General features: G+C 40.8%; 1 protein-coding gene and 1 long non-coding RNA gene across 2 annotated transcripts; one reads left to right on the plus strand and one right to left on the minus strand.

Moving 5' to 3' along the window:
• Positions 1-1,293: 1,293 nt before the first annotated feature.
• Positions 1,294-25,545, minus strand: PWP1 (PWP1 homolog, endonuclein). The gene is made up of 15 exons (XM_039230436.1): positions 25,354-25,545; positions 22,608-22,666; positions 22,279-22,463; positions 20,405-20,490; positions 20,210-20,306; positions 14,971-15,081; positions 14,012-14,142; positions 13,338-13,399; positions 8,256-8,352; positions 7,533-7,594; positions 5,699-5,810; positions 3,935-4,025; positions 3,726-3,847; positions 2,397-2,502; positions 1,294-1,645 (listed from the first exon to the last, which is right to left on the minus strand). Exons 1-15 carry the CDS (start codon positions 25,423-25,425, stop codon positions 1,536-1,538), a joined length of 1,503 nt encoding a protein of 500 aa, XP_039086367.1. The 5' UTR covers positions 25,426-25,545; the 3' UTR covers positions 1,294-1,535.
• On the plus strand, positions 2,432-7,771 carry LOC120230717. Its single transcript, XR_005528132.1, has 3 exons — positions 2,432-2,520; positions 4,711-4,833; positions 7,542-7,771. It is a non-coding gene; the product is annotated as an uncharacterized LOC120230717 (long non-coding RNA).
• Positions 25,546-26,241: the final 696 nt, after the last annotated feature.

Raw genomic sequence — 26,241 nt, forward strand, 5'->3', positions numbered from 1 at the left:
AGTATTCCCTTCTCTTCAATTTTCTGGAAGAGTTTGAGAAGGATTGGTTAGGTATGCTTTTTCAAATGTTTGGTAGAATTCATGAGTGAAGCTGTCTGGTCCTTGATTTTTGTTTATTGGGAAGTTTTTGATGACTGATTCAATCTAACTAGTAATTGGTCCCTTCAGATTTTCATCTTCATGATTGAGACTTGGTAGGTAGTATATTTTGAGGATTCTTTCATTTCCTTTAGTTGTCTGATCTGTTGTACTATAACTATTCATACAGGTCTCTTATGACCCTTTGTATTTTGGTGGTGTACCAGTTAACTTCCTTCTCATGTCTGATTTTGCATACTTTTTCCTTACCTTAGTCTAGCTAAAGGTTTGTCAATTTTTCCAAAAAACCAGCTCTTGGTTTCTTTGATCTTTTCTTTTTAGCTTTTATTTCATGTTTCCACCCTGATCTTTATTTCCTTCCTCCTCCTAACTTTGGGCTTTGTTCCTTTTTTTGTAGTTCCTTGAGTTGTAAAATTAGGTTGAGAGCTTGTTTGTTGATACAGGCATTTATTACTGTGAACTTCTCTTAGACCCGCTCTTGCCGTATCCCTGAAATTTTGGTATATTTCCATTTGTCCCAAGGTATTTTTTAATTTCTTCTTTGACCTATTGGCTATTCAGTAACATGTTATTTAGTTCCATGTATGTGCAAATTTTCCAGTTCCATACCACTGTGGTCAGAAAAGATACTTGGTATTTCAATTTTCTGAAATTTATTGACTTTTTTATTAATACTTTTTTTGTGGTTCATGTGATCTATCCTGAAGACTTTTCCATGTGTGCCTGAGAAGAATGTATGTTCTGTTGCTTTTGGAGGGAATGTTCTGTATATGTCTGTTAAGGCCAAAGTCCCCTACTATTATTGTATTGCTATTTCTCCCTTTAGGTCTGTCTGTTAACGTTTGCTTTATGTTTAGTGCTCCTATGATATTTATGGATGTTCTAACCTCTTGGACTGACATCACCATAATGTCATGCCCCTTTTCTTTGATAACAATGAATACATGCTGGCGGGGGGGGGGAATGTCAGGCCACTTTTAATTTAGTTACTGAACTTTTAGGAGTAGCACTGAGAACACTTTTAAAATCATGAACATTAACTGGAGAACAGTCAAGTCAGGAAGAGCAATTTCTGGGGGTTCATGGTTAGTGTGAAATCTTGGCCAAATCATTGCTTTTAGAGGATTTTCTTCTAAAATTCCATAAATGTACTTTACAAACCTAGTTTCCTATACAGATGGCATTTTTAAGGAATTAGTTTTTAAAAACCTTTTTTGTTTTTATTATTCTCTTCAAGAAATGCAGTAGGAGTCCTAAAGGCAGGCACAAAGACCACCCCTGTTTGTGCTGCCCCCAAGCTGCAGGGAATGTCTGACAGTAGGAAATGCGATTTGCTCCAGTCACTACATGGCTGTAGCCATACATGGATGTTTTTAGGCCAGCTTTAAAAAAAAAAAAAAAACTGAGTTAAGATAATAAAAATTTTATGATCCTCATTAAGACTCCATTGGTGTGTCTGAGGTCCTGCTCCCAAAAGGGCCACTGATAGATGAACTTCTTGTATTGCCAAGAACAAGCCTCTCTCGTCTTCCAAATGCTTCATTTACTAAAACACAAATAACAGTTAAATTACCAGATCAAAAAATTAAGAACCTATAATATAAAATATAGAGATGTAGAGATGAACAGTAGAATTCTCTGCCGTTGTGTGGAATTAAATGGGAAATGAAATAACCAAGAAGTCCAAGTTAACATTCTGAATGAGGTTAATTGTGTTTTAGATTGTTCTACATTTATTCTGTTCTTTGTCCTCGATTTATTTAATCAACCTTGACAAAGTGAATATTTTTTCTTTCATCTTTTTCTGTATCATAACCAGCAGAGAGCTTTTGATGGATTTTCTTTTCTCTACATGGAAGATTTGGGAATCAGTGGAGCTATGTCTTCCGTGTTTATAGGACAAACTGGATTAACTCCATGTAATAAATAAGCAGCCGGGTTCCCCTGAAGGGAGGTGAGTGGTCTCTTAAGGAAAGCAGGACTTTGTAGCAAGTAGTTGAGAAAAGGCAGATGATTCACCCTGCAAAGGGGAGGCTGTTCTTTGAGACCATGTTACATTCCCTTCTAGCTTTTCCATAAATTCAAATTTTGTCATAAAGACAGTATTTTTGAAACCGTTTACATTTAAATTGTGAACTTATTTGTGAATCTGAACATCTCCAAGTTACATGTGATCTGTCTATTTCCCAAGCAGACTACATTACAGGATGAACACTGGATCTACAGAATATACTCAGGCCACATATTCTGTTAGCCTGTATAGAACTCGTTCAGAAAAAGGAAATTAAGATTCTTACCTGATGAAACTGTGCTTATATCCCATACCCGAAGCCCTTCTTTCTGACCTCCAAAGGCATAAATAAAGGGCAAATCAGGACAACAGGAAGAACAGAAGAGAACTCCCTGGGAAGAAGAAAACAGGTCAGTGATTTCAGTATTTCCAGAAAGCCGCAATCTAAACCCCTGCTCCTATCTACACGAACCTATCTGAATGATAACAGAACCAACTCACCAGTATCTCTTTTAAGCTTCCTGTGAAGTAGTTCAGAGTCAAGGTGGAAGGAATATTACAAGATGAAGCCAGAAAGTTCAGCATGACATGGCTATTCTGTGAGGGTATGTGCATTCTGACCACTCAGGTCTCTAAACTGCTCAGTATTCCCAGAAACTTTTTTTCCCCTTTTAAACAATAATGTTACTACATTTTTTAAACTTCTAATTTTTTAATGTTTACTACGAGGTAATACATATGCATTATGGAAAATATAAATACGAAAAAGTATAAAAACCGCTAAGATAATTTTGGGACAAGGTCTTCTAAGGACTTAAGCATTTAAATATAAGCATGGGACAGTACTATATAATTGTGTCTGTAACCTACCTTCTCACATAGATTTGTAAACATCTACATATGCAATTATATAACTCAGCGCCTGGCATTTAGGTATTTGCTAAATGAATTCTGGTTATTTCTAAATTTTTCCTACTACATAGTAATCAATTTCAGTGTAGTCAAAACTAATTATGCAAAGAGGTGGTGATAATAAACTGACCCTAATAGCTGCAATGCCCTAAAGGCCCAAGCTTTCCTGAGATGGTCCTCAATTTAGAGTTAAAAAAGAAAACCATGGCCATTTCACTTGAGTCCTAGAAAATCCTCTTTCTACTCTTCTTACCAAGCAACTGTTGATCATGTAAGTTGGGAAAGGAGCCAGATAGGACAGTTTTAGGGGAAATCAAAGACTAGGTCATAAACGTCCCACCAAATTCAACTAAGCTCAAAATTAACTTCCCAACAAATCCACATTCTTTTTTTTTTTTTTTAAATGTTTTATTTATTTCTAGGATAGAGAGACAGCGTGAGCAGGGGAGGGTCAGAGAGAGACGGAGTCACAGAATCTGAAACAGGCTCCAGACTCTGAGCTGGCAGTCAGCACAGAGCCCGACGCGGGGCTCAAACCCACGAACCGCGAGATCATGACCTAAGCAAAAGTCGGACGCTTAACCAACTAAGCCACCCAGGTGCCCCAAATCCACATTCTTTAATGCAGTGATTCCTAGGGAAAGATGATCAATACAGGTCAGAAACAGAAAAAAGCAGAGAAGAAAGATGCCCAGAGTCTTACCATTTTCATGTCCCTGGAGTGAACCAGACTTGGCCTGTCTCCTAATATGTCCCAGATTTTCACATATTTGTCTGCTGATGCTGTCACAAGACAGCCCTTGATTTGACTACTTAGATCAAGACCTAAAGGAAGATATAAGATTAGCTCAGACTCTGACATAGATTTACTTCAACAGAAGTTAAAAGAAATGAAACACTGTTATTGCTCACCAGAGATTTCATCATTGTGTGCATTAAGTGTAAAAATTGGCTTATCTGAACGTGCATCCAGATTATATACAAAGCCGTCATCTGTGCTGGCCTAGAAAGAGTAAAAGATGGGCAAAATCATGCTACATGGCAATAAAATTTAGTAATGGGTAAACAATATAAGTTATGGTGAAATCCAAAATTTACTTGTGGATAGCTGAATTTGTTCCTATGTGGACTAATCCAGTACGTGTACTCTATAGTTGCGTATGAGGATGAAGCTCTGGTCATGGTATGGACTACAGTTAGAGATGTGGAAACAGAGGTGAGATTCGAGAGAACAGAGGCCTGGGGGGGGCACAGTCATTTAAGGTACGCATTGATGAGGTGCTCAAAGAAGAATCAAAGAGGCTGAAGGGCATAACAAAGGTCAGGGAAGCCAAGGAAATCGTGCTTCTGAAGAAAAGTGATGAATGGTGTCAACATTTTGGTTGAAAGGTTTAATCAGATAAGAACTGGAAGGCAGCAGGGGGTTGTTACACTTCCAAGAAAGGGAGAGAAAAGAAGGAACCAAGGGATAGACCTAGTCAAGGACTGGAGAGAGCCTATACATAGGCTGAGGGCAACAGCCATTATAGGAACAAGGGAGGAAGAAAGGACAAGTGACACAGTGTTGAAGCCTGGGTTGTGGAAGGGGAAAAAACAGGACAGAGGTCTCACCCTTGGGAGATGAGGGAAGGAGGTTATACTATTTTATTTTAATCACTTCCCATTTTCCTCAATATTTGTAATTTTAGTACCAATGACAGCTTGTCAGCAAATAACCTCAGGAAATGCGTGCTGGAGTGTCGAGAGCCAAAGTATAACACGATATTCAAATACAACTAGGACCTCACTCCTCAGCTGGAGTCTGGCTTCAGGTAACTCAGCTGGGAGTTGATACTGCACCTCTGGACACAGTTGAGATTAAGGGTTCTCAGGATTACTATTTCAGGAACCTTATTAAAACCATCCACATATTTAAGAAAGCAGCTTTTCTCTCATTTATAAATCTATAAAGCATTAGATATGTACTTTATGAAAATTAGGAAATATATGGATGTGTCACACTTCCTTTAATCTTCTGGATGAAAACTGGGATTTTATTTGGATTGAAATTTCAGTGGAATCTTTAGATACCACACAGAAAATTTATCCCACACATATTAAGGGTATTTATAGAACTTACACTTTTTTCCCCACTTAGGAGACTAACATTAATTCAATAAGCTAGTATTCGCATCACTGGAACTCCATTTAATTTAAATAAAAGAATATCCTCTTAGACTAATTAACCATGCTTAATGTTTCAAAAAACACATTAATAAAATCATTTACATGTTTATTTGTGGCTAATCCATTGTTAAAAACATATTTATCTTAAAATGTAAATACTTCACGATGTTAATACAGAAAAACAGGGTGCCTTGCAGGCTGTTGGAGAGCATGCAACTCTCAATCTCAGTGTCATGAGTTCAAGCCCCATGCGGAGCCTACTCAAAAATCAAAACACAAAACAGAAAAAGCTTTTCAGAGATTCTCTCTACAGTGGAATTAACATAAGTCATTACTGGAGCGCCTGGGTGGCTCAGTCAGTTGAGCATCCGACTCTTGGTTTCTGCTCAGGACATAATCTCAAGGTTCTTGAGTTCAGGCCCTGCTTTAGGCTCTGCCCTGGCACTGTGGAGCCTGCTTGGGATTCTCCCTCTTAGTCATTAGTAACCTGGATAAGCAAAACAGTCTTACCAAAAAATGACAAGGTGAAAAGTGATTCCAAGTCACTCTCTCAATCTGACCACTGAAACGCCACATCCGATGGCTTTCATCTGGACTTCGGCAGTCGTACAAAGCCACTGACCTGAACACAGACAAGCAGAGTTAGGGTTTTAAGAGTTCAATTCTTCTTTTTTTTTTTTTTTTTTTATTTATTTCCAGGAGGGAGAGAGAGAGACAGCGTGAGCAGGGGAGGGTCAGAGAGAGAGGGAGTGACAGATTCTGAGGGAGGCTTCAGGCTCNGGAGAGAGAGAGACAGCGTGAGCAGGGGAGGGTCAGAGAGAGAGGGAGTGACAGATTCTGAGGGAGGCTTCAGGCTCTGAGCTGGCAGTCAGCACAGAGCCCGACGCGGGGCTCGAACCCACGAACCGCGAGATCGTGACCTAAGCGAAAGTCGGACGCTTAACCGACTAAGCCACCCAGGCGCCCCAAGAGTTCAATTCTTCTATGTGTTGTATGTTTATTTAAAATCAATGGTAATAAAACAACACTGTGAACTCGAGATCCAATTATTTAAAGCTTGTTTTAAGGTTCTAAAATAAAGCAGAAAAGAGGAATTGATTTTCACTAGCTGGTGGACTCTGGTCCTGTCACTTGAAGCCACTGGTGGCTCTGGATATCAGAGTAGCCTTGACTATCTCTGGGCTGAACCCTCTACTTGCAAGATGAATCCTCCCTGTTTCCAAAAGACCAGGACAACTTCTAGTTTCCCTTTCCCGGCAGTGCTCAGAGCCAGGTAACCCACATTTGAGCTACATTTACTCTCTACAAGTAGGTTACTGTGTTGGGGGACCTAATGGATATACTTCTGTGATTCTGAATGAATCCCAACTAAAAAGTATAAACCGATCACTCTTCAAAAGAATAAGGAACCCAGGGCTCCTGGGGGGCTTAGTTGGTTAAGCAAATGACTTTGACTCAGGTCATGATCTCTTAGTTTGTCGATTCGAGCCCCATATGGGGCTCCATGCTGATGGTGCGGAGCCTGCTTGGGATGCTCTCTCCCTCTGCTCCTTTCCCAAGTGCACTTGCTTGTGATCTCTATCTCAAAATAGATTAAGAAAAAAAAAAAAAAGAAATCAAAGACTGCTAGTTATTTTCTGCTTCTATTAGCTATCTCTACCGTCAGACCAATCTGTAAAAAGACGCACACACACACGACTAGAAACCCCCTGTGATGGACTGTAATGGGTCTAACTCTTCACCTCTCCCTAAATCCATGCCCTCAGTCAGTAATGCTGGAATCCTTCCATAAAGAAAGAGTTCATTTCCCACTCCATGTCATCTCATTCAGCCAAGAAAAAGACAAAAGTATATTAGTTCTGAACCTAGGTCTCAAGAGGCCTTGGTATCTCTGCTTAAGCCCCTGACTTCAGCCTGAGAACATGTGTGGGTCAGCCCACTGGTTCCATGAGGATGTGAAACACAAGGAGAGACAAATCTTCATGGCCCTACCAATATAAGCCAAGATTAAGAGACTCCTCATTGAGTCTAGCCTAGATTAGCTCAATTTAGCAGTGGTATAGGAAATAAATGCTTATTATTTTAAGTCATTGAGTTTTGGGATAGCTTGTTTCATAGCAATGGCTAACTCATACACCCTCTAAAAATCAAAGTAGTTGCTAGTTAGGAACTACATTATTATGAAACACATTCCCGTGCAGAGTGAAAGAACCAAAGTTGAAAGGGAATAATAAGCATTACTAAAAGTTTAAACAGTAATATATTGTCTGAGCATCAAGTGATACTTTTTGAATTAGATCAAGAGGATAAAAAAGCAGGTATAACTCCTGTAGTGTTTTCTTACTTATCATAGGATCCGGAAATCAGAGTCTGTGCTTCAAATGGATGAAACTGCAGAGTCTGGACCTAAATGGAGGAAACATAAATGAACAGATACATGTTTGTTTGGTTTTGGTAAAACTACTTAATACTCAAGAGAATCAATTTGGCAACGTTTCTGTATTTTTTTCCTTTGAAATGTAGTACTATTTAAAGAAACAAATGGTCTACATAGTCAAAAGGACACAACACATTTTCAAATAAAAGCAGTCACTTAAAAGACATAATGCAGCATTTCTCAAGTTGTGTTTGGCAGAATGTAGAGGTCCCTCAAATGTTAAAATATGTGCAGAACAAAAAAGGGAAAGGTCAAACTTAACTGGACAACTCCGCACACTCCAGAAGGCCCACAGTGTACACCAGCACATTAGATCCCTGGGTTCTGCAGTAACAGATCTGTGACGTTCTTTAACCTCATCTGGTGACTGACACCCCTCTTTTTAGGAGTCTCTGTAAACATGCTACAAGGTACTAGTGTTTCCCGTCACTTCATCTTTCTGTCTTCATGTTTGCATCTCTAAGGTGGGTAATTCTAACTATCACACAGGCTCTGTGAGATAAGATAGTAATGCGAAAAGATCCAATAAGGGAGTATGTCAATGTAAATTCACAAAAAGCCATATATAAATGTTTGGGATTATCTGTAGCTAGATTTTTTAGAAACCATTTATCCACTCAATCACCATACCTTGTCTGTGTGTACAGCAAGGCTAGCTGCTGGTTTCCCCAAGGACATATCCCACAGAATGACAGTGTTATCAGCTGATGCGCTTGCCAACACGTTTCTGAGAAGGGGAGGAGAAAACTCAGGTAATTTTTTTTTTAAAGTCAGGAGCACTAAATGTAAGAATTCTATTTTCAATAACAACAAAAGGAATAAAACAATTGATTTTAAAAAAAAGAATTCAAACTTCATATATAAAACCACTAAAGATTACTGAACGCAAGAGTATCTAGATGGATGGAAAGATATCCCATGTTCATGGACTGGAAGACAATATTGTGAAGACAGAAATACTGCCATCTACAGACTGATCGAGGTTCAACTAATCCTTTTCAAAATCCCTGCAGACTTTTTTTCCCCCAGAAAACGAACATGCTTATTTTAAAATTCATATGAAAATGCAAGGGACTCAGAATAGCCAAAATAATCCTGGAAAAGAAGAGCAAAACTGGTAAGTTCACAGTTTGGATTTCAAAATGGATTGAAAAGCCACAATAATCCTAATGATGTGCTACTGGCTTAAGGACAGACATACAAGTTAACAGAATAGAATGAAAAATAAACCCTCAAATTTATGGTCATTTGTTTCTGACAAGAAAGTTCAGATTATTCACTGGTCAGTGGGGAAAAGAACAGTATTTTCAACAGATGGTTCAGGGACAGCTGGATATCTCCACACAAAAGAATGAAGTTACACCCCTATCTCAACTATGCTCAAGAGATCATGGATCTACTAGTGTAAGAGCTGAAAGTATAAAACTCTCAGAAGAGAACAGGCATAAATCTTTGTAACCCTCGGTTAGGCAATGGTTTCTCAGATATGACACGAAAAGCCTAAGCAACAAAAAATAAAAATAAATTAAACATCATCAACATGTATTTTGTATTGCAAATGATACCATCAAGAAAGTGAAAAGACCATCCACAGAATCGAAGAAAATATCTGTAAATCATGTATCTGATAATAAAGGACCTGATTCTAGAATATATAAAGGACTCTCAACTAAACAGTTAAAAGACAAATAACCCAATTAGAATTTGGGCAAAGAATATGAATAGACATTTCTCTAAAGATCTATAAATAGCCAGTGAACATGTGAAAAGTTGTTCATTAGGGAAATGAAGACATGGGATACCATCATATTCATAGGATGGCTATAATGAAAAAGACAAGAAGTGCTAGTGAAACAGAAAAATTAGCTACCCTGCTGGTGGGAATGTAAATGGTACACACATTAACATATGTCCTAACAATTATGCTCTTAGGTACATATCCTAGAAAATGAAAACACAGGTCTGTGCAAAAATCTGTTCACGAATGTTTACAGTAGCATTACTCATAACAGGCAAAAAGCAAATACAAACCAATGTCTATTAACTGGTGAATGGATACACAAAATACGGTGTATATATCCATATAAGGGACTATTATTCAGCAATAAAAAGGAATGACGTATTGATAAATGCTACAATAGGATGGACCTTGAAAAGATTATACAAAGTAACAGAATCTAGAAACAGAAGGCCACATATTCTAGGATTCCATTTCTAGGCATGTCCAGAACAGTCAAGTCCACAGAGACAGGAAGAAGATCGGGGGTTGCCAGGGGCTGGAAGGACAAGGGAATGACTGACTGTTAACGGACTGGATTGCTTTTTGGATAAAAGTGTTATGGACTTAGACACTAGTGATAGTTGTACAGCCTTGGGAATATACTCCAAATCACTGAATTGTACACTTTAAAGAGTGAATTTTAGGACAATGTAAATTTATATTTCAACTTAAAAAAAAAAAGAGCATTAAATGCTATTAATAGGAAAAACCAATATGCCTATCTCTTAGGGATCAAGCACTAATAATGTAGTTATTACAAGTGAACACAGGCTTGGAGCCCAGAAAACCTGAGATGGATTTCTGGTGCTGTCATTTATTAACTATAAGACTTAGCTAAAGACTTAAAAGTTAGTCACACCTCCCTGCCTGCCAATGAGAAAGCTACAACCAATTTTAAAGTAATTCAAGCACATGGCTGAGAATATGGTAGACCCCTGATAAATGTTAGTTGCCTGCCTTTTCTCCTTGTAGGAATATAGGTATTCCTGAAATTGAAAGCTCATTCTTCAATGTCTAGTTTGAAATTGTTTGACACAGAATCAAGTCATTAGTCATAGTATTCTTTGTTAAGAAAACTAGTATGCTGTTAAAATGTCAATGGGTTCATTTTTGGATATTATTTCCTCAAGAAATATTTCCATTATACAAACTGCTTTCAGTTTTATTAACTCACATTTCAGTGACACAGGTAGGGTTCTCTTTAAGATGATCATGTGTACTCAGATCATGTTAGCTCTTTCCCTACTCAATGAATTTCAAAGCTTCTGTTAAGTCCCATACATATACAAGCCATTAATGTTTTATGTGCTTGGCATGTTCAAAGACTAAATGTTAAATTCCCAATATTTTACTTATATTCAATGCTTGCTAACAGCAAAAAGTTAAAAATTTCATGGTACATTTTTTTTCATTCTTATCCTTTCCCAAACATCTGAGATTCTTTCCATTTAATTCTTTTAATTCTTTCTAATTAAAATTCTTCTTGTAGGTTTAAAAATAAATACCCCCCAGAAAACTCCCAAATGCTACATTCCCAAGAAGAGCACTCTTCAATGAGAGTACAAGCAGAGGACATGCATTTTGTCACTGGGAGCGTTTTACTAGAAACCAGGGTCCCCAACTAGGACAGCATCACGTTATCCTTCACCATGATCCCAAACTCTATGCATCAGAGGCTGGAAAGTATTTAAAACACTCTGCACTATTTTGGTAAAGGAAGACCCAGGTCTAAAATAGGATGGTAGAAAGTAGAAGAGTTACAGAACGAAGACACATGTGGCACTGCAGTGAGGGAGATGTGGGCGCAGATGAGGCGGGGCAGGAGCAGGGGGGTTGGCTGTATGTGAGCGGAACGAGGGAGCCACCTTGACTGGGGACAGGGATGCGGAATCAGCTTGGATGATGAGGGCTGTTCCATCAGAACAAAGTTTCAGTTATGCAAAGTAACAGCTGCTATACGATTAGAATTTAGTTTATGTAATTACTGTGACAGTTCAGATTTATAAATGAGCAGATTCCTAAAAGCACAGTATGCGCATATTCAATCTCTTATTCATCTGCCCATTTGTCAGCAACAGGCCCAATTTAGACAAAACCTGGGGAAGCTTTCAAAAACAAAATAAAACAAAGCACAACAGTTTTGGGCCCTTGCTCCAGATCTGACTCAATCTTGAGGGGATGAGAGCCCGAGAACTTGGACTCTAAAGGGTCATCCAGAAGATTCTGACTGGCAGGTTAAGTTTGGGAAATACTAACCTAAACGACTTTCTTGGGTCCATTTCAACAAATGGTTCTAACTCTGAAGAGGTCTGAACACAAACAGATGCAGGATGTCCCTTGGTAAGCTAGCACTCTGGGATCCTCCTTAGAATGCTCAAAATTCCAAAGCATCCAGTGTAACAGAAATGTTAAGAAAATGTGCCTCGGGCAATCCACTTTGTTTTTATCCCTCAATCGATTGCTTACCTTTCTTGCCTTAGTAGCCTCTCAAGCTGACTACGCTATTAGGAAAATGGCCTTTTGGGGTCACTTGTTTATGGATGAGTGTAAAGGATATGCAGATAAAACATGCAAAAAGAATAAAATGGAACTCTTAAACTGTATATAAAAATGAACTCAAAATGGATCAGACCCCTAAACCCAAGAGCTAAGACTGTAAAACTCTTAAGGGAAAAGCTTCATGGCAAGGATTTGGCAATGACCTCTTGGACAGAACACTAAATGCACAGGCAACAAAAGTAAAAATAAATTAACTACATCAAAACTAAAAACTTCTGTGCACCAAAGAACAGTATCAAAGGAGTTAAAGGCAATCCACCAAATGGGGGAAAATATTTGCAAATCGCAAACCTGATGAGAGATTATATGCAGAATTTATGAAGAACTACAACTCAATAAAAAACCAAACAACTCAATTTCAAAAATGGGCAAAGGAATCAATGTTTCTCCAAAGATACACAAGTGGCCAATAAGCACTTGAAGAGTGCTCCTCAAAAAGGTAAACAGAATTGCCACATGATCCAGCAATGTCACTTTTGGGTTTGAACTTTTCAGTTCTCAGAAGAACTGATAGCTGGGGCTGTAAACAGATTTTTGTACACCCATGTTCTATTTACATCAATGTGCAGAACAGCAGCAGCATTACGCACAACAGCCAGGAGGCAGAAGCAACTCAAGTATCCATGGACAGATTTATGGACAAAATGTGCACTATCCGTACAATGGAGTATCCTTCAGCCTCAGAGAGGAGGGAAACTTGGCCACATGCTATAACATGGATGACCTCAGACTAAGTGAAAGAAGCCAGTCAGTCACAAAAGGGCAGGTACTGGGATTCCACCCATATGAGGTAATCGGAGGAGTCCATTCAGAGAAACAGAGTGGTGGGTCCCTAGTGCCTGGGGGCGGCCAGAACGGAGAGCTGGTGTTTCATGGGCACATAGTTTCAGTTTTAGAAGATGAAAAAAGTTCTGGAGTTGGATGATGATGATGGCTGCATAACAGAGAACTGTACACTTAAAACATAGTTAAAAATGGTAAATATTATGCATATTTTACAATTACATAAAATTTAAGGAATGTGGAAGAGACTTTGTGAAAACTAAATGAAGTGAGGGCATTGTCTCCCAGGAAAAGAGAGTTTGGCCCTGTGGGTGCCGCAGCACACACACTTCTCCCCAGTGGTGCTGGGGAGGGCGCCTGCTCACCACGTACGCAACGAGCCTGAACCCCTACCAAGCGCAGGGCTGGCAGGTGGTGTGGGGGCCCCAAGGACAGGCAGCAGAGCTCCTGCCTTCAAGTGGGCATACTGCAGGAAAGGGGAGGAAGACAGGGACACAGAGACCCCCAAGCAGCACGCAGAGACAGGTGAAGACATGAGGTAAGATGACAATGGTCACAGTCTCTAACAATCCTCCAAATGTGCTTTTTACCTGATCAGCTTATTCCAAGAAAGGTCCAGGACAGCATCGGTGTGCCCCTCGGCTGAGGAACTCTGTAATAATTGTTTAATTACTTTTTGTATGAAAGTGCCCCCTGTAATTGATAGGTTAATTTGAAAGATTCTTTCAATCTTAAGGTTATTGTTTGATCTTAGGCAAACATGAAGACCTAGAGAAAGAAATACCCTGTCTTCCTATTCCTTTAGAGATCCATGATAAATACTCTTTACAGAGGAGAGACTGTAGTCGTTCTTAATCTAAGTGGTGCAGTTCTATAAATATCACCCTCCCACCCCCAAAGTCAAGTTTTTAAAGCTACAGGAATTAATACCATGGATATTTGGAATTCAACATACTAAAGGCTAAACAGATTTTTCCAAAGTTCAAAATCGGCATATTAGTGTGAATAGTTACCACCTATCAAAAAGGATCATAACCGGAGAGCAAACTGTTTTGTATAAGGATGAAAAACGTACCAATGGAAGTTTTGTGCAATCAGAGATCAATTTCTTCTGGGGTGGGCTTTTTTAAACTAGAAACTTAGTAACTTCATAACCATCTGCCTGTTCCACTGAAGTGTCTAACTGAAAAAGCTTATGTTCTCTTTCTCTCACCTACCAGAAAATTTATCTGTCATTAGAGTTTTAAGTAATTAACTTGTTTACCTTCTTTCCTTTCTTTTTCTTCTTTTTTGATAGCTTATTTCCAAGTGTGAAGACTGGCTCTAAAGAGTCCACTATATCAAGGTCCCACACTTCAATAACGGGAGTCATATTTCCCACAGCAATATAATTTCCTACAGGAGGAAACGAGGTGTTTGATTTAAAAACTTCTAGTGAAAAATACTTTACTATAGATATAATGGCTCAGAGCAGTTTCTCTCAGACTTCATAGCACGCGCTATCACCTGAATATGGTTAAACTGCGTATTCTGTTTCAGGAAGTCTTGAGTGGGGCCCTATGCCTGCACTTTTGACCGGTTCCCAGGTGATGCCAATACTGTGCTGCTGGTCCTCAGACAGTGTTGAATAACAGGGTCCTCACTTAGGTCAGGAGAACAGAAACCCTCTGCCACCTTCACCAGTGTTGTGAGGAGCAGGAGGATCTAATCAGATCATGAATGTGAATAAGCTTGGCCAACAAGATGTAAGGTAGGAGTAGTCCCAGATTTAACCTTTATTAAGGAGGAAGGGGCACAACTAGTAGTGTGCAGCTGTGGCTAAAAAGGCTAACAGGAGAACCTAATTCTCTCTTCATTTTGGTTCTACTTGATGTCTTCTGAAAAAGGTCATGCACTAAACTCTCGGACACATGACGCTGTTTTATATTCTGGGTTTTTTATTTTGAAAACTTCACCCAGTTCTACAGAGCCTACTACTGTTAGGCCCTGTTCTTCTGCCCACAGTGGGGCAGCTACCTATTTTTTATCTGAAGTCTAGAGACATACGGACTCAAAACTACTAAGTGATTGTGTTTTAAGAACTATGTAACTTCATAAAATAACATTAACTTCATAAAAAATCAACAGTTCTGAAAACATTCACACAGGACACACATAACTTATGTGGCTAGGAATCCCATACTGGACCAGAAACCACTGAGCTATCTTAGCTTTTCTATTTACCTGCAGAATCGTCTGGGCTAGGATCAAAGTTCAGCCACTCCACGCTTAGAGGGTATGCAGACAGGAGTATATCATGATGCACATAAAAAGAATCTTCCTCCTGATTATAAACTGAAAATATTGAGATGAGACTTTATCGCATAAGAATAAGAAAGCAAATCTCATGGGCTTAAAGTGAGACATGACAGCATTAAAAGGAGCCTCCAAAGTTGTTACTGCTCAGGAAAACTTGTACAAGTCTCATATATTCCTGCCACCTGGTGGGCCCCCACGGGGAAAGGAGCAACGACAGAGAATGGACATGTGCCTGAGCACGCTGCATGCGCACGGGTTCAAACCCGCTACCGGAAACACTGATAAGGGCTCTGGAGGAGTATTTCATTATGATCTTTTAGAGGTCTATCCGGTTATAAGAAGAAACAGAAAATAATACTGGAGGGAAAGAACTCATTTTTAGAAATTTAAAAGCTTGTCAAAAATTATTTATTTTTATCTTTAAAATTAATTCTTTAATATTCAGAGGCCAGCACTGTAAATAAAGCTCTTGAGAACCCTGTCGGACTAGGACAACAAAAACAATCAGCTCTTTATCATTCATAGTCATAATGTTAAGGAGCAAAAATACTGTTAAAATCAATGACTAAAAAGTAAAAAATTATATGATGAAACACTGATAAAACAGAGTCCAATCAGAAATTCCCCCAAATATGCTTTTTTACTAGAAAGAAGCACTGTTAAGAGAGGCTAAGGATTTTAAACAAACTTCTCAGACCACTTTCTAGATATGTCTCCAGAGGCAAGGGAAACAAAAGCAAAAATAAACTGTTGGTAATACATCAAAATAAAAAGCTTCTGCACAGCAAAGAAAATAATCAACACAACACAACTAAAAGGAAAGAGCACCTAGGTGGCTCAGTTGGTTGAACATCCAACTCTTGATTCTGGCTCAGCCATGATCCCAGTGTCATAGGATCGAGCCCCGTGCTGGGCTCCACGCTTAGCGATTCTCTCTTTGCTTAAGATTCTCTCTCTCTCCCTTTGCCCCTCTCCCTGTTCTTGCACTCTCTAAAATAATAATAATAAAAAGAAACAAAAAAATTTAAAAAACCCTACAAAGCAACCTACAGAATGGGAGAGGATATTTGCAAATGATGTTTAGTATCCAAAATATATAAAGAACTTCTAAAACTCAACACCAAAAAGCAAGTAATCCAAATTAAAAATGGGCAGAAGACATGAACAGATGTTTTTCTGAAGACATCCAGATGGCCAACACACACGGAACGATGCTCAACATAACTGATCCTCAGAGAAATGCAAATCAAACCTATAATGAGATGTCACCTCATACTTGTAAGAATGGCTAAGCTCAATGACGTAAGAAACAACAGGTGTTGGCAAGGATGTGGAGAAAGGAGAACCCTCTTGCACTGTTGGTGGGAGTGCAAACTGGTGCAGCCATTCTGGCAAACAGTGTGGAGTTTCCTCAAAAAGTTAAAAATAGAGTTACCCTACTACGATCCCAAAGAATGTAATACAAAGTGATACATACGTGCACCCTGGTGTTCTGTACAGATGCTGTTTGTGTGACAGGCATTTTTGCCCAGAGCCGCACATACACAATCTTGGGGGCTTAGTTGGCTTATACTCTGTATCTGGCCTCTGGATCAAAACTGGCCCTTGTGTTCCTGACACCAGGAGGGATTAACATGCTTCACATTCCTCCCTGAGCCAGACCAGCCTGGCCTCCTGGGATGGATCAGGGAGGGAAGAGGAATATGAAAACACCCAGCCCCCTAAGATTTGTGATACCATAAGAGAAACAGAAAAAAACAGCTTGCTCAGGACTGCACTTAGGCAAACTTAATGACTAACCATAAATCATGCTGAGTGGTACATATACTGCCCTGGGCGAGTAGCTAGTTGGAAATCTCACCAGAGGGGAGAACACTCTGCCCAGGATCCTCAATCAGGACTCCAACCAGGCTGCTCACCACTGGGTTTCCCCAGCCAGAAGGCTGGATATTGTAAGTACCTGATTTGATGTATTAAGCCTTCTCTGTTCTCTATACTTCTCTCCCTCTTTGTTTACTGTAATTGTTTAATTCCTTTTACTTCCCTTTCCTTATAATTAATAGTCTTCCTCCAACAAAACTGAAAGTGCAGCTATCGTGAATTCTTATTATTTGTAATACTTGTTTTTAGCAGCATTATCTACAAAAGCCAAGTTATATACACAGCCCAAGTGTCCACTGACGAACAGATAAAAAAATTATGGCATAGAGGTGCCTGAGTGGCTCAGTCAGTTTAGAGTCTGACTCTTGATTTCGGCTCATGATCTCACAGTTCGTGAGGGCTCGCACAGCACTGTGCAGAGGGCTCTGTGCTGACAGTGCAGAGCCTGCTTGGGATTCTCTCTCTCCCTCTCTCTGCCCCTCCCTTGCTCAAAATAAACCTAAAAAACCTGAAAGATGTAGAGTGTGACACACGATGGAGTATTACTCCGCCATAAAAAATAATGAAATCTTGCCATTTGCAGTAACATGGGTGGAGCTGGAGAGTATCGTGCTAAATGAAATAAGTCAGATGGAGAAAGCCAAATACCATATGACTTCACTCATATGTGGAATTTAAGAAACAAAACAGACGAGCAATGGAAAAAAAAAGAGACAAACCAAGACTCTTACCTACAGAGAACAAATTGATGGTTAGCAGAGGGAAGGGGAGGGTGGGGAAGGATGAAGTAGGTGATGGGGATTAAGGAGTTCACTTGGGATGAGCACCAGGTGTTATATGGAAGTTGAAGCACTATATTGTACACCTGAAATTAATATTATACTGTATGTTGACTAACTGGAATTTAAATTTAAAAAAAAAAAAAAAGTCCTTAAATCTCTGCATCCGGGACAGATCCTGGGATCAGCAGATTCCATGTCATGTTCTATCACAGGACTTCAGGTTGAGATGTATGTTCAAAATATAAGCTTGTGATCCTGCAAGAACCTCAACCATAGTCAATGCACTCAGCTTACGTTTTAGATAAAAATGGTAAGGATGCTTCAAAATAGTTTTCTTTTAACCACGTCAAATCAACATTCAGATCAGCTTTAGAGTGTAATTTCAAGTTCTTTTTATTAAATGTTTATCTGTTTTTGAGAGACAGAGAGAGCATGTGCATGAGCAGGAGAGGGGCAGAAAGAGAGGGAGACAGAGAGGATCTGAAGTGGACTCTGCGCTGACAGCAGACTCAAATGTGGGGCTCTAGCCCAAAAACCATGAGATCATGACCTGAGCCAACGTTGGACACTTAACCCACAGCTACTCAGGCACCCCTTGAACTCATTCTTGATTAGAGATATGCTGAATAATTTGGAGATCCACACCAGATCCAAATAAAATATCTCTTTAATGACCTAGTTTAGAAGGAAGAGGGAATGCAACTGGTTTACTTTAACTCCTGATACTCACTAAATTCAAAAGAATGATTCCAGTAAGCTCTGACAGAATGCATAAAAAATCGATGGCAAATGTGAACAGTTTCAATTTTCTGAAATTAGAATTGGTCTTAAAAAAAGATGGCAAGATACTAATTGCACAGAACCAACATAAAAAAAAATGGTCTTTAAAAAATTTCACCAAGAATAACTTCACACTGAGGTATCTGCTATTTAAAGCCTTTTCATTTTATAAATAGATCCACAATGGGCCATGGGATTAAAATGGCTTCATCTATAGGCTTCCTGCAGCCAGCTTAAAGACTGAAGAGTTCCAGAAATCCAAGCTACGAAATGGAATAAGTGACAAAGAACCTAGATAATGTCAAAAAAATTAAACATAAAGGTTTAATTTAAAAAGATGTATATTTTAAAATGTTTGTTTCTTTTTGAGACAGAGAAAGAGAGTCAGAGAGTGCACGTGTGCAAGCGGGGAAGGGTCAAAGAGAGAGGAGACAGAATCCCAGGCAGGCTCTGCACCGTCAGCACAAAACCCAATGTGGGGCTCGGACTCACAAACTGAGAGACCATGACCTGAACTGGAATCAAGTTAGACACTTAACTGACTGATCCACCCAGGCATCCCTAATGTTTTTTTAAGTTAGTTAGTTTGTGTGTGTGCGTGTATGAATGTATGGAGAGAGGGAGGCAGGGAGAGAGGGAAGGAGAGTTGGGGAGGGGGAGGGAAGGAGAGAGATGGGAAGGGCAGAGAGAGAGGAAGGGAGTGAGAGAAAGAGAGAATCCAAAGCAGGCTCTGCACTGTCAGTGCCAGAACCTTGAACTCAGAATCCGTGAGATCATGATCTGAGCTGAAACCGAGAGTCGGATGCTTACCTGACTGAGCCACATGGGTGCCCTAAAGATTTTAATTTTTGAGCTATGCAGCTACGTTTCCTAAAATAAAGGGCCTTTGCCTAATAATATCTGTAAAGCTTTGAATTTTAAAGACAGATGAACAGAATACTGTTGGAGGACAGACATGTCTGAGGGTACATGCACGGGAGAAGGGGCAAGAAAAACAAAAGGGAAAATCTAGAGGTAGAATATTGCAGACGTCTTGAAAGCCTGTTTTTTAGAAAAGTTATTCAGTTAATGTTTGTTGAACTAATAAATATCAACATTAAATATATCTGATATAAAAATCCAAACGAAAAAGGAAAATTCAAGTCAGTGCCTACTTCAGACTCAAAGCATTCACCTCTGTCAGTGGTACAAACATTCCTTTAACTGGGAAAGGTGACCAGAGGAATAAAGACCTCAGCATTGAATTGTGAAGAAATAAAATGTTTTGGAAAAAGGGAAATCTCTGAAATGACTGTGGAAAAAAAAGTAGAGCAAAAACCTGTCTTTTGAGGGTAACCTTCACCACATAAAGAAAGTACCCAAAAAAGAGAATGGAGTAAAAAGCCATGGCAACAAGTTACCTCAGGGTAATGGGACTCTCACTGTTTCCTGCATTTCCATACTGGTTTTCTCCGGGGAGGGGAGGAAGGGAGTGAAAAACTGGCAAAAATGTTCAAATAAAAGATTAAAAACCTATTTCCATAAAGTCAGATACCAAGGCGACAGACCAGACCACAGATGCCCAGGCACAATGACCAGAATATCTGTAGACTATATGTAATTAACCACGTAACTTAAATGAGATCTAGTAGAACCTGGTGCCTAAAAATTCACAATAGCAACTATTACAGTGATTATCTTAATCGTGGAGGGCCTTTCTGCAAGCGGTGTCCCTCACTTACCGTGCACCTCTAAATTGCACTGGTCTTGTTCGGCTCTGCCACAGACTATAAGATTGTCATTGGGCTTGATCAAGAAATCTTCACGTTCATACTGCTCCTAAGTGGGGAGAAAAAGTCATTAACTAGAAGCATGTATTTGGTAAGGTTCCCAAAGACTTAAAGCAGCATAATTAGAAAAGCCATGTGAATATTTACCGTATCTTTCAGAGTAACGTAAGGATCTTGGTCATTACTTCCATAGACTGTAAGACCCAAGAGAGACTCACCAAGAGTTTCGGTATCTGTAAGAATTCATACATTTTTGAAATGAATAAAACAGTCATTTTGACAGAAGCATTTTCCTACAGTATCCAGTCTTTAGACTGAAATCTGACTATCATAACTAACTGGATCATCCATAGTCAGGGAAGGAAACACTGAGTAATCAACGGGAATTTAAAAGCCATTTGTATGTGATCTTGGAATACGTATCTGCTAGCCTTGGTATTCACAATGTTCCAGTAAAAGCATTAAACTGTTGAACTGTCTCTTAGAAAATATTACAACTCTTAACTTGTTCCTTGTAGTCATTAAAAAGTGCTACAGAGAGGGGTGGCTTTGAAAATTACCCTAAAACACTGGAATCGATACAAAATAAAGGTGGCCTGGTCAAATCAAATAAAAAATGATGAGTTTCACAAGGTTAAATGGGTTTCTTTATTTCAAGATTTCCAAGAACTGCTGACAGGCTAACTTGCCATGACCCTGAAAGAACGACTCCTACACCTCTGCACTAATGCACCTCAAAGCGGCATTCTCTCACGGCGTATCTGCAAGGGTGACACAGAGTACACCTCAAATAATGGAAAACTCAGGAGGAGAAAGATGCTTTGTTAGGGGAAGCCACTTTAAGGAAGAGGACTACTCAGTCTTAAACATTTGACAGGCAACAGAGATGGGGATTTCAACTGGATGAGAAAGACAGAGCCAATAGTCCACATAGTGTGGGGATAATTAAGCAGCAGTTTCTGGATGCCATTTTAAAAAAAAATTTTTTTTAATGCTTTATTTCTGAGAGAGAGAGAGAGAGAGAGAGCCTGAGCAGGGGAGGGTCAGAGAGAGAGGGAGACACAGAACCTGAAAAAGGCTCCAGGCGCAGAGCTAGCTGTCAGCACAGAGCCCGATGTGGGGCTTGAACCCATGAACCATGAGATCATGTCCTGAGCCGAAGTCGGATGCTTAGCCGACTGAGCCACCCAGGCGTCCCCCTGGATGCCATTTCTGCAGGCTGGGTTAGCTCCCCTTTTCTCTGGATTCCCATGGCACTCTGTCGTAGCAGGACGGCAGCAAGGTTAGGGGCCCACAACCCAATTCAAAGGAAAACACTATTCTCTGCATCTAATCAAGTACACTGAAAGAATAAAGGCTTTAGAGCAAGAGAATGTTCAACCCTCAGCTCCACAGTTCAGCAGCTGTGTCACAGTGGTGAAGTTATTTCATCTGTGTAAGCCTCAGTTTTCTCTGTAAATGGGGGTAATAACTCCTCTCTCATTAATGCAAAGAGAAATGAGTTACAGATTAAAATTTGTTTTTCTCATTTGGGTCTAATGGAAACACAATATTACATTAGTTTCAGGTGTACAACACAGGGACTTCCATCTCTTATACGTCACACCACGTTCACAAGTGTAGCTACCGTTGGTCAGCATACAAGGCTATTACAGGACCTTTGACTATACTCCCTGTGCTGTAACTTTCATCCCCACCCCCATGACTTATTCATTCCATAACCGGAAGCCTGTATCTCCCACTCCCCTTCACCCATCTTGCCCATCCCCCAACCCAAGTTACAGATTATACTCACTATTAAAATAAAATATATGACTATATATTTTTTTAGATCTTAGATTGGTGGGTTAGCTTATTTTCTACACTAGTTTAGGAAACATGCCATCTTCCCGAGCCTTGAACCAGATTATTCAACTGGCATAAAGGACAATGAAATCTCACAGTAAAGGTCTGCAAACACTAGACGCATGATCTGACACACGGAGCTTGTGATTAAAAACCACAAGTGAGTGAATTCTCACCGGGGTCGCCTTCCTCATCGTATTTATCTAAGTCGTACTCGGCCAGCTCATCGTCGTCCAGCGTCCTGTCGTCCTCTGGGTCACCATCTTCCTGGGGCTCCCTTGGCCGCGCCTGGGTACGTGCACTCTGCATGCCATCTTCCAAAGGATCGCCTGTCTCCTCTTCGTCACTGCCACCATCTTCTCTACACCAAGGGAAGAAAAAGGTAAAGAAATCACCCAAATGATACCACTCAATGACAAGACCACCTGTCATCACTGTTTAAGACTTACATACCACCTAGACTTTAAAGTCTGTCGAAAGTAGGTAACAACAATTTTAAACTTACTGTAATTTTTCCTTTGCTTCAGCAATGAGACGTTTCACTTCTTCTTTACTAAGCTCTACCTATAAGAGAGCAGACACTTCACTGAGGCACGGCTAAGGAAATCATTCTGAATCTCTGAATTACAAAGAAGTTTGCAAACTAGCCTAAAATATAACTTCAAAAGACCTCAAGAATCAAACTTCAATCAAGACTCTCTAAATTCACTGTAAATGGAGTTCTCACATGTCTCTATGTCATTAAATCCTTTCCCACCTCCAACTGTTTAAAAATCATGTTCAGTTTACTTCTTCCCAGACTTCTGAACAAAGACTGACTTGTATAAATTGATTTCTATGATAGCCCATCTCATTTTCTTTAAATTATTCTGAATTCTTCCTGGTTAGTTCTCATTTTCCCTGTGGGTATTCCTTTTTTTTTTTTTTTAATGTTTTATTTCTGAGAGAGAGAGACAGCTGAGCAGGGTAGGGTCAAAGAGAGAGGGAAACAGAATCTGAAGCAGCCTCCAGGATCTGAGCTGGCAGTCAGCATAGAGCCCGATGCGGGGTTCGAACCCACGAACTGTGAGATCATGACCTGAGCTGAAGTCGGACACTTAACCGACTGAGCCACCCAGGCGCCCCCACTGTGTGTATTCCTAAACAAACCATCCTTGCCTTGCTCCCCGGCTCCTTTCCCAGTTCTCACTGCCCTATTCACTCATCACGCTGTTACTTTCTTGTGAAGCTCATTTTTTTTTGAAGACTGAAACTACCGCTTCCAAACCGATTACCCCAAACTCCCCCTTCTCTAGCCCCACACTCCAGCTCCATCTTTCTAGCTGCCTTTAAGACTCTCTCCACTTGGAGATCCTGTACAAAACTGGAATCATTTTCTTTACTTCAAAACTGCAGTCTTCTGCTTAGTCAGTGCTTCAGCACCTTTTAAAACACCCCATCACTGCTAACCTGTAAGCTCCTTGAAAGGAACCAACTTATCGTTGTGTATTTATGCATATAGTTCAGTGCTCAGCTCATGGTAGGGATCCCTGGTGACAGACGATGAATCAGTCACTCAGTTTGCACTAAACCACCTCTAGTAATATGGAAATCCTCTTGAGGGGTGACATTCCACTGTTCCAGAAACTAAGGGGTTTTAAGTTTAATTAAAAGATACTTCTTTTTCTTTTTTTACTGTTTATTCATATTTGAGAGCGCATGAGCAGGAGAGGGGCAGAGAGAGATGAGACACAGAATCTGAAGCAGGTTCCAGGCTCTGAGCTGTCAGCACACGAGGTGCTCAAAAACCTCGAGATCATGCCCTGAGCTGACGTCAGATGTTTAACCGACTGAGCCACCCAGGGACCACCCCCCTTTAAAAAGATATTTATTTTCTAATTATTCTCATTGATCTGAGTTTCTCTGGGATTTTGTAGAATAAGCTCACCTCTTCTTCCGATAAACTCTTCAAGCTGTAGTTCTAAAACATGTCGCCAATTAGAATCACATGGGGGGAATCTTTTAACACTCCAGGCCAATTAAATTAAATATTTGGGAGTGGGGCATGGCATCGGTATTTTTAAGTAAGTTCTATACCCGCTGGGGGTGGGGGAGGCTTGATCTCATGATCCTGAGATCAAGAGTCCCATGCTCCATCAATTGAGCCAGCCATGCGCCCTAGGCATCAGTATTGTCTGAAGCTCCCCAAGTGGTTGCACTATGTAGACATGTTTGGAACTCATATAGCCTTTAAAAGCCTACATATACCTTTTTAATAACAACTAATACCTCCTTCAGTAATAATTTTCTGGCCCTGTTTTATATATATATATATGCATTGAGTTCCTACTGGAGCCAAACACTGAGAAACTGGTGAATAAAACAATAAGACAAATAAGGTATGTGCCTTAGTGGAATTTACACGACCCAGGGGACTATTCCAATCCCTCATTCCTGTTAACTCCACGTCCCAGCCACTTACATTCCTATCACTTCTCATCTCTGTCATCACTGGCTCAGTTACATTCATCCCCCCCTTTACTCCCACTGACATACATGCACTTGTCAACTCCAGAAAGGACTGGAATCTTTCCATTCTGTTTATGCCTATATCCAGACCCTAAACAATGCCCAAAACGCAGAGAGCACCTGTAATATCAGCTGAACAACTTAAGTCATCTTCACCTCTACTATAGGCTCATTCTCTAATTTCTGTAGGGGTTCCCTTCATAATGTCACGTCTACCTCTCACCCCCACTGCCACATCAAACATCTCACTTGGATCGCTGTCTCTGCCGAGCCTCACGGCATCATGGTCTCCACACCAGTTTTTCTACACTACACCTCTCATCCCGCTCACTCCTCCAAACGCGGGAGTGGAAAGTGGTTTCACACACGTGCTCCCTCTTCCCGTGCTGCCCGAAAATGCACCGGGGTGTGCGCGAAGCTACGGTGCTGTCAAGAAGGCTTTGGGGGGACTTCCCACTCTGAGCAATACCCCGCCCTCCTCCCTCCGAAGAGGTCTCTGTGTCGGCCAATTCGGGGGTGGGGCTGGACTCCGAGGAAGGGACCGTGAGGGGGCGCGGCCCCCGACTCCCAGGCCCTGGAGCCTCAGGCCTCCTCACGACAATCAGGCCAAAGTCGGCCTCACCCCGTCCAGTCACAGCAGCCAGGCCAAGGCCGCGTACAGAGGGTCCCGGTTCCCCAGGCGGGGCTGACCGAGGATGCTGCGAAGAGGCCGCTCCTTCTACCTTCCAGCGACCAGGCCTCACCTTGTCCGGAGTCTCTTTGGCCACGCCGCAGCGGACCCAGGCCACGCACGTCACCTGGCGGCTGCGGTTCATGGTCCTCAGCTCAAGGACGCCTCGCGCTACAGACTCGCCCCTAGCAGCACTGGGACCACGCCGACTCCCAGACGGCACGCTCCGGGAGCAAGCACCGGGCTGCTGCCTGCGCACAGCGCACGCGCGGGCTCGGATTTCCGCGCCCACTTCTGACGTCATTGCAGGGCGCCGAACGGGAAAGGGGAGGGGAGAGGGATGCAAGCGGAAGCAGCCGGGCGGGGACTCCACCTGGGTGTGTCGCGCTGTGTGGAGTGACTTGAATGGGTTTTTCAGGACTGTCCCGCGTGGGAAGGTCTCTGCGGGCTTTTTGGAGGCAATAAATAAAACTGGAATTGTAGGGGTCAGAGGCAAATTTCCACAGGTCTTTATTTTGCCTGAAGTTCCATAGTCTTAAGACTGACAAATGGTAGAGGTTTATGGTTTTCTTCTTTTAAATCTTTCACCAAAATAGATGTCATTTCGAGGAGGTACTTCCGCCATTACATCTTACTGCATTCTTGGGTGTTACTTCGTCACCTTAAAATATTTAGCACTTATTCTGTACTTAAGTACACAGTAGTAGTTGCAGCAACAGCAAACAAAGTGCTTGTTATGTGCGAAGCACTTTTTAAAAGCCTTATGTTAATCTGGTTATTTCTTAACCCCATGTGGGAAGTCTTATTACCACTTTACACGTGGGGGAGAGTTAATGATCTTTCCTAAGGTCACACAGCTGGTAAGGGATGCAGCTAAAGAATGAACCCAGGTAGTTGAGTGGGGAAAGGGTTAACATTCAGCAAGGAGAAATAAGGCATCTTCAGGGAGGCAGGCTGCAGC

This window comes from Hyaena hyaena, unplaced genomic scaffold (genome assembly GCF_003009895.1).
Source record: "Hyaena hyaena isolate Hyena2069 unplaced genomic scaffold, ASM300989v1 scaffold_46, whole genome shotgun sequence".
Lineage (NCBI taxonomy): Eukaryota > Metazoa > Chordata > Mammalia > Carnivora > Hyaenidae > Hyaena > Hyaena hyaena.